The sequence below is a fragment of the Balaenoptera physalus genome (genome assembly GCF_965194825.1).
Source record: "Balaenoptera physalus genome assembly, chromosome: 2".
Classification (NCBI taxonomy): Eukaryota; Metazoa; Chordata; class Mammalia; order Artiodactyla; family Balaenopteridae; genus Balaenoptera; species Balaenoptera physalus.
The window spans coordinates 97,547,395-97,554,753 of record NC_138883.1 but is presented as its reverse complement, the minus strand read 5'-3'; the positions used below and the strand labels follow the sequence as shown (position 1 = coordinate 97,554,753).

At 40.1% G+C, this 7,359-nt stretch overlaps 1 protein-coding gene across 3 annotated transcripts in view; it reads right to left on the bottom strand.

Moving 5' to 3' along the window:
* The window catches only part of TMOD3 (tropomodulin 3), an 87,022-nt gene that overhangs the window by 2,287 nt on the left and 77,376 nt on the right, over positions 1-7,359 (bottom strand). For 2 of the 3 annotated variants that reach the window (XM_082448031.1, XM_082448032.1), the window contains 2 exons: positions 5,340-5,483; positions 3,600-3,744 (listed from right to left, as the gene is read on the bottom strand). In XM_082448031.1, the coding sequence (XP_082304157.1) occupies positions 3,600-3,744; positions 5,340-5,483 (289 nt within the window). Of the gene's footprint in view, positions 1-545; positions 635-3,599; positions 3,745-5,339; positions 5,484-7,359 lie in introns of all 3 variants that reach the window. The other variant, XR_014259152.1, reaches the window with a different exon arrangement.

Sequence of the window (7,359 nt, the reverse complement as noted above, 5' to 3'; positions counted from 1 at the left end):
TGCTGTTCTGACTGCTGGCTTCTGTTCACTGGCCTTCAAGAGATGAGACTGGACAGTCAAGTGATGCACATAGAAGCTTGTCCAGAAAATAAAAACCAGGAGGACTGAAGTGTCAGGTCCCCATGAACATTTTTATACTTATTTAACTAGGTGCACCCCAACTCTAATTTCAGTCCATGTTAATGAACAAGTTTCACATATTTACTGAAATATTAGGGGAAGAAATCAAATGGAGAATTGAGTCCTCAAATACAAACTTAATTCATGTATATGGATCTCTGAAGAACATGGATATATCTGAAAGGCAAAGCACATAATTCTTTAGGGTAGAACATTTCCAAGAAAATTTTGAATTGCAGTAGTGTTTGGATGTTATTGGCAGACCATTTCAGATGTTAAAAAGCATGTTATTAAAAAAATGCACATTATAAACAAGATCAATAGGACAGATGGAACAAACAAAAAAAGTATAGAAAATTAATTACGTAGTTAGCTAGTGCAAAGATAGTAACGTGAGACAAAGTTCAATCGAATATTGCACGTACACCATATAACCTCTTTGCTGTTATAGCCGTGATACTCCTTAGCTGAAGAGATGGCGAGTAGGTAGGATTATTTCAATGAAAAGTTGAGACTAAGAAAACAATGAGAGAGGGAAAGACAGTATCAAAATCAGAACACTAAAGCTCTGATGTAGCCCCGTTTGCAAGGTGAAGAAAAATTATATGCCCCAGAGATGCTGTACAAGTTTCAAGTCTTGTGCTCCAATATCTCTGTCCAGTTACCGCATACTAGAATGCAAGTAAGAAGACGGTCTTTAGGCTTGCCACCTTGATCTACAGGCAGAGATCAAAATGCAGGGCTAAAAAACAAATCCAGCTGAGGGTGGATGGAGGGCCGGCTGCCGTTGCCGTGACACAGCACAGCAGAGGGAGGCGGGCAAAGAGCACTTCCGACCCCTCTTCCTCACTTGGTGCCCACTTGTTACCTCAGCAATTCTTCAGTTCATCCTGTGGATGAAGGACTAATACATTCAACCCTATTAACAATTCTTTGGCAATTTCTTTCCAAAATCCACTCCACTAATATAAGTTCTCGATACTTCATGATTAGTCAATTGCCAATAAATCCTAACTAATCTCATTTCTTCTCTATCTCTAGAAGAGTAATAAGAATAGTGTTTTTGAAGTATCATTTTAATCATGCACTCAGTGGCCTATAAGGGCTCTCAAATGCCTCCACATAAAGTCCAAAGGAATCTAAGTTCCTTACCGCGTAATTTTAGTGCCTTCTATCAGCATTCCCTCTGAATCCGCTGAAATAATGTTTTTTTATTCTGTTAGCTTCAAATAGCAAGTGCTTGTTGAAAGTTTATTCTGGATCCTGCATCCTGTTATGAGAGTCAGTTCTCAAAATCTGCAGGCTGTCTTCAGCATATAAATAACTTGCTTACTCCCAAATCTGAGCTTTTATTCATGCAATTCCTCACTCCAGGAATGTCCTTGTTCTCATTTCATGCCTAAGACCCATGTCTGCAGATCTGGTTTGGATCAGAATGAGCAGCATGGGGAGGGCGGGCAGCTTGTCTAGAGAGCTACCAGCACAAAGCTGTATGCCGTTTCTCACCTCTGCTTCATGTCAGAGCGCACCTTCTTCAACACGGCCTCCTCGTCCTCTATTACACAGGCCTGTGCACAGCTCCTCGACTGCTCGGTGTTGACATAAAGCAGCCTAGGGAACTGTTTTCATCTGCTCCCCTCATCTTCCATCTGCCAAAATCTTCCTTGCTCTAACATCAGGCCCTCTTTTCTTAGAAAGATCTGGGCAAAGCACCTGCCATAACAGGCTCGCAGAAGAGCACAAGTGCTGAGGCCTCGAAAGGCTGGCGTCCCTTTCATATACAGGGATGTACACGTACAGACTCTCACTGTGCTGCTCCTGCAGGACAGCTGCTGGCACCACCTCCTCTGGGAGGGACACAGGTGACAGAGAGGGCTAGGGCTACAAATATGTTGGTGGGATCCTGGGAAAGCTAAGGTGGTTTCTGAGGAAAGGAAGAATGGCGACACTTCTGGCTTAAGTTTATAGCTGCTTAGTTACCAGAAAATTTCAACTTTAAGCAGGATTCAAATTCTACCACTTTCTTTTTTTACTTAATAAATATTAAGTACCTACTATTGTCACACATGGTTTTAAAGAAAGTTGTGAATTCAACAGATACACATGGCCCCTGACCTCCAAAAGCTTAAAGTCTTTGAAAATAGACTATTACAATGAAGTATAACCTAGTAAGTAAAAAACTAACTTTTTAGAGCCAATAATGTATACGTTCTTAAGGTTCTCTATTTATGAAGTTCAGTTAGAGTTGAGAAACACTGCTCTAAAAAGCAAAATTAAATTCCTGAAAGAAAAAAAAATAGAAGCCAACGAAGGAAGCAACACTAAAATATTTAGCAACACTAAATATTAGCTCTAAAAAGCAAAATTAAATTCCTGAAGGAAAAAAAATAGAAGCCAACGAAGGAAGCAACACTAAAATATTAGCATGACCTTGCAAACTACATCTAAAATCAACAATACACCAAAACACACCAAATTTCTCTTTTAAAAAGCAAGAGGCTAAAATCTTCCATAGGAAACTACAGTCATCAAAGGACAGAAAGGGTTTGAACTAATACTTTTCACAGTGATCTGGATTAAAGGGATGAGGCTGTAGTTCTGCTCCAAAAATCTTTAAAAAACTGCAAACTCAAATATGGCCGAAGCCTAAAAGAACTGCATCATGGTGAAATGTGACTCTCTTTAAGAAGTATTATTTTAATTCTTGTCTAAATGCATTTTTTTAAATATTTCAGTGACAAACACCAAACTTAAAACTCAGGTTAAAACTATAATTACTTTAGGGACTTCCCTGGTGGCGCAGTGCTTGGGACTCCACGCTCCCAGTGCAGGGGTCCCGGGTTCGATCACTGGTCCGGGAAGTGTATCCCACATGCATGCTGCAGCTAGGAGTTCGCAGGCCACAACCAAGGAACCAGCCAGCTGCAGCTGGGGAGCCCTCCTGCCTCAACTAAGGAGCCCTCGTGCTGCAACTGGGAGCTGGGAGGCCGGCGAGCCGCAGCTAAGGAGCCCTCCTGCTGCAACTGAGACCCGAAGCAACCAAATGGATAATAAATAAATTTTTTTAAAAAACTATAATTATTTTATATTTTACCATATAAAACAGAATTTCTATCTAGGCCTTTGATCAAAAGGGCAAAACTTTCCTGTAACATTGAAATCTTTGTTTTACTAGCTCCAAGAGGTGACTTGTAATTGAGAACAAAATATTTTTTAGGGAAGCATTTTTTATAATGTTTGTTGTAGAAAACTATTTCACTAAAAGCTGTGAAATAGGTTGTCACGCACTAACCTATAATCACTACAACCGCATTTAAACTGAACTATAATTCAGTGAGTATTATAAAAGACTGTGTGGACTTTAGAAACAAAGGCCAAATAATCTTCCTGTGTAAAAATATATTTTAGACAAAGTCCCTCCAATACATTAGCTTAATGATACAATTCAGAAATTCAATTTCACACCGAATATGTCTTACCTAAGTCATTATTTTTTGTTATAGCATTAGCTGCCCTGGTTCGGGGTCCCTGCTGCGTAAACTGATACCCAAATTTAAGGATATTGGTATTTTCCTCAAGCATCTTGGCCATTTCCAATTCTACAGCCGTCCCCAACTGCTGCCTCTGGAATAATTGAGAATAAAGAATAGTATTAATGAGCTAGATCAAAATACTTTTCAGGTACATGCTGATTCCTTAAAAATTTTCCCAAGTCTTACACCATACATAAGAGAAACAAAAATGTAAGTTTAGTGTATGATCATGCAGACATCAGAAAAATGTGGATTAGTACAGTGAGATACCACTTCATACCCGCTAGGATGACTATAATCAAAAAGACAGACAATAGTGTTAGCAAGGATATGGAAAAATTGGGAGCTTTAGGCATGCGGGCAGGAATGTAAAATGGTGCAACTGTTATGGAAAACAATTCGGCTATTTCTCAAAAGGTTAAACACAGAGTTACCATATGACCCAGCATTTCCACTCCTAGGTATATACCCATGAGAAGTGAAAACATATATTCATATAAGAATCTGTACATGAATGTTCACAGCAGCATATCTGTATAATTCAAAAAGTGGAAACAACCCAAGTATAATAGATTATTCAGCCATAAAAAGGAATAGGTACTGATATATGCTACAACATGAATAAACCTCCTTAACATTTTGCTAAGTGAAAGAAGGAAGACACAAAAGGTCACATATTACATAAATCCATTGATATGAACTGTCCAAAACAGGCAAATGCATAGAGACAGAAAGTAGATTCGTGGTTGCCAGGGGCTGGTGGGAAGGGCGACTAGGAAGGGACTGCTGATGGGTGTGGGGTTTCTTTTTGGGGCGATGAAGATGTTCTGGAGTTAGACAGTGGTGATGGTTGCACAACTCTATGAATATACTAAAAACCATTTAATTGTATACTTTAAAAGAGTAAATTTTATGGTAAGTGAATTATATCTCAATAAAAAAATTGGAAACATTGATTAAATAGCATCCTGGTTAAATTTTAAGATATAACTCTTCTTTCTACCTTCATAATCTACAAAATTTACTTACTTTGAAGGATTAAGGGAGTCATTTACCACATATTTTTAAAAAATAACTGAAGTTATTTTTCAAATAAAATAGACTGAAGTATTTAGTCAAATGTGTAATGTTGTTTTATTTTTAGTTAATTACCACTCTGGATGGAAACACCTCTAACATGTATATTTCTCTGCTGCTTTAAAGAAAAGTGCGTCTGGCAGGGGTGACCCAGCATTATCTTACAGCGTCAGCACTGAATGTGGCTGCACAGGAGCCTGTGTCTCTGGGTAACCTGGGTACTGGAGTTTTCTGTTTTTCACTGAGCCTATTCTGTTCACCTACTGTGTCTGGGACTGACATGCTACAGACGCAAAAATTCTACTATGTGGATCTTGCCACCAAAGAGCTGAAAAATTTGAGGATGGACTGTCACCTGTGAGAATTCTTCCTGTTCAAAACAGCCAGCCATCTAAATCCTCTTAAGACCAACCAGGGAGTGCTGCTTGTATACCTTTCTATATGTTAAGTTAATATTCTGGATGCCCCCAAATGTTCTCTCATCCCTTTTCAGGACCACCTTCCCAAGGGTTCCCTGAAAGCCCTCCTCCCACCCACCTCCTGAGTCCCCAAGCCCTGCACAGAGTGTGGGCTGTAGTTTCCTCAAAGCTGCTGCTGCACATCACTGACCTGATTGTCGATTTTCAGCTCAGCCAGGGTTTCATTATCTCTCAAAGCATCAATCAGTGCTAGAATCCCAGCTCCTGTAATAAAGTTGGACTCCATATTTAAGCTCTTCAAATTTTTGTTCACTCTTAGCATCTCTGCAAAAGCCTGGAAATTAAAGAAAATATTTGGAGATTACAGTTTGACAGCACCTAGTAAATAAACACTGAACAAGCCTGAAACAAATACACAAATCAATACAACTGCTTTAATGTTTCTTATTAGATTGTTTTAGCTTGACACACTACTTCACAGGTCTCACATGTATCTATTTTCACATGCACTTGGTCACAGACTTTAGATTTTTTTTTTTGTCATGTGTAATTCCCCATTGGTAACATTCTCTACTGCTATTCATTCCTACTTCCACTTCATGCTTCGTTCTCCTGCGTCTCTCATACTTTCTCTGAGTCTCTGTGTAGGAGTAACGTCATCAATGTCTCTTTGCTTTATTATTTCCCTTTGCCCGCACCGCACAGCATGCAGGATCGTAGTTCCCTGACCATGGATCAAACCCACACCCCCCTGCAGTGGGAGCGCAGAGTCTTAACCGCTGGACCGCCAGGGAAGTCCCATCAATGTCTCTTTGGAACATTTTTTCTTACTTGCGTCCTGCGGCAGCTGGGTTACTGTGAAGCCCAAATGAGGGTAAATTATGGACTAATTTCCAAGGCAGGGACCAAAAGGACTGCCTAAGGCAGAAGGCCAGAAAAGATCACAGATGACTGGAACTGAGAGAGCACAAAATCTATGGAGAAGAAGGGGCTAACTAAATATTCAACTCAAAGAACGGTATGTTTTCCATCTGCTTCCAATACATTTCTCACAGGATATGGCAGTGCTAGGCGTTTGACCCAGTGCTTAATAGGTGCTATACTGATTAATTAACAAAGCCTGTAAGTGAGCAGAGGGGAAAGAGAAGGGAGGGGGGAGGAGGAAGAATAGGAGTGTGAGTTTATTTAAAAAGCCCTGAAGAGGCGTCAAAAGAAAGGCCGAACTCCAGAGAATATGGGTAAGATCAAGCTTAAAATTGAAGTCAAGTTAAAGAAAAGGCAATACTGCGCAGTGATACTAGAAAGAACTGGGGACAGATATCTACACACGCACAGCAACAACTGGCTATGTGACTTGGAGCAAATCCCTTATCCATCCATCTGTACACACATTTATTAAAATACTACAATGGCCTATTTTTGATAAGTACTGTTCTGTAAATTCAGAAATAAAACATACAAGTCTCTACCTGATGGAACTTACATTTTAGTGGGGGACCCACATAGTAAGTAAGCAAAATGTAATGTCAGATGGTAAAAAGGGCTATAGAGGACGAAACAAAGGCATAGCAGGGTGGATGGGGAGTGCTGGGGGTAGGGGTGGGGTTGCTGTTTTATGTACAGGGGTCAGGAACGGCCTCCCCTGGAAGGTGACAGCTGAGCAAGGACTGAAATAATTTAAGTGATGAAGTAAACTACGTGGAATATCTTCAGGGAGAAAGTTCTAGGCAGGAGGAACAAGCGTGAGGCTCTGAGTTGGGAGCATGCACGGCATGTTTGAGGCAGAGCAAGGAGGCTGTGTGGCTGGAGCAGAATGAAAGAAACAGCAAGAGGGGAGATGAGGTCTGCTCATGTAAGGCCTTATTAGGCCAGTGAAAGATTCTGATTTTTACTTAGTGAGACAGAGAACTGCTGGAGGGTTCTGAGTACAGAAATGAGAACATTTAAGTTTTAAGAGTACTTCTGATGCTGTGTAAAGAGATGAAGCAGGCAGCTCAATTAGGATAATCCAGGTGAGAGAAGTCAGTGGCTTGGGCCAGGGTGGTAGCTGTGAAAATGGTGAGAAGTGGTTGGATATACAGGAAATATTTGAAGACACAGCTGGATATACATTTAAAGTTGTGAGAAAGGGAAGTCAAGGATCACTCCATTATTATTATTATTATTTTTAATATTTTTGGCTTGAGCAAATGAAAGAATGAAGTTGCCAT